Source organism: Chanos chanos, chromosome 15 (assembly GCF_902362185.1).
Source record: "Chanos chanos chromosome 15, fChaCha1.1, whole genome shotgun sequence".
Classification (NCBI taxonomy): Eukaryota; Metazoa; Chordata; class Actinopteri; order Gonorynchiformes; family Chanidae; genus Chanos; species Chanos chanos.
Genome location: NC_044509.1, coordinates 19650117 through 19651511, shown reverse-complemented (window position 1 = coordinate 19651511; position 1395 = coordinate 19650117). Strand labels below are relative to the sequence as shown.

Genomic DNA, 1395 nt, shown 5'->3' with positions numbered 1-1395 from the left:
AGAGAGATGAGAGAGAGAGAGAGAGAGAGAGAGAGGTAAGCTGCAGTAAGTGTCAAAACTGCCAAAGAATGGCCACTAGCGACAGACACATGCGGAATTTCATAATATTATTCTAAACGAGAGCCACAAAACAGAGAGGACGGATAAAGTACTCTGCGGGGCCTTTAGTGCCGGCAGCTTCCATTTAAGAAAACGTCCTGGTTTTAATGGAAGCCTCTAAAACTAGCGAGCTTGTTATAAAACGATGAAAGACAGGACTGTGCAACTGCACTGAGGGAAATGACACAATCTTCACTCCACAAATATTCAGCAGTAATGAACACACCAGACTGTGCGACCAGCTTAATGGGAGGGTCATCTCACCTGTGAGTCCCTTAAAAGTAGCTCTTTGATGTTGGGGGACCCCATACGCTGCCCTGAAAATCGTCTGATGTACGTCACCTGGTAACCCCGGATCTTTCCGTGCCGTCGCTCAGCAACAGGAGGCTGCCACGTCACACTAATGGTGGAGGAGTTCATCGCCACCACCTCAACGCTGAGAGGAGGGGCACTCAGAACTGTTGAATGCGTTATGGGAGAGGGGAAATAATGTCTTTTGTTCAGAAAAATTTTTTTTTTTTTTTTTTTGTCAGCATCGACGCCAAACCAGAAGGAAAAAGGACGAAGAAAGTCTACTGACTGTCCACTGAAATTTTTTTTTCCAAAGAATTTACTTTCATGTCTCGAAAAATTTAAAGCTGTTAGTCACGGTCAACTGAAAGTCATCCGACTCAGTGGGAGGTGGTGGGTGGTGGTGTCATTCCGTGGTAAATATGGCACAGTTCCGAGGGGAGAAAAAGAGGTGCGGCAGGAGGTCCAGAAACAGGGAGCACAGGACTGAAGACGTCCAGGGAGGGGATGACATTGCCTTTAAGGAGGTATAGGTGGTTGCTTTAAAGGAGGGAAAGGAGTTTGTCTCAATGGAGGTAAAGGAGGTAGGATTGAGCCTGAGGGCTGGGAGTATGAGCGTGGGGAGCATTGCCATGACAACGTACCGTCTTCTTCCGTGTGGACCAGCACAGGCAGACTTTGTGCTTCAAGGCCAGCCTTTGTGTGGGCAGCCACCATCAGGGAATAAAGAGTCCACTTCCTCAGGCCTTCCATCCGGTATCGGAAACAGTCTGGTGGGATTCGATCAATGTGCTCGGTCTTGGCGCCATCCAGCTCCACAGCAGTGTACCGGATGGAGTATCCAGTTAAGATGTCATTCTTTGCCCCCGGAGGCGGGGCAGCCCAACTTACTAACAGGCTGGTGGAGGAGGGGCTTGTGCATGTCACCTCCTGTGGAGGGGCTATGGGTACTGATTGGATAGTTGAAAAGGGAGGGGGGGGGGGGGTATTTTTTGTGCGATTTGA

The 1395-nt window shown here is 49.2% G+C and overlaps 1 protein-coding gene across 1 annotated transcript in view; it reads right to left on the bottom strand.

Moving 5' to 3' along the window:
• Positions 1 to 52: 52 nt before the first annotated feature.
• The window catches only part of LOC115828363 (receptor-type tyrosine-protein phosphatase delta-like), a 12066-nt gene continuing 10723 nt past the window's right edge, over positions 53 to 1395 (bottom strand). Inside the window, exons 11-13 of the mRNA XM_030792320.1 lie at positions 1035 to 1340; positions 364 to 557; positions 53 to 112 (exon numbers count right to left, since the gene is read on the bottom strand). Coding sequence (XP_030648180.1) covers positions 53 to 112; positions 364 to 557; positions 1035 to 1340 — 560 coding nt within the window. The remainder of the gene's footprint in view (positions 113 to 363; positions 558 to 1034; positions 1341 to 1395) is intronic.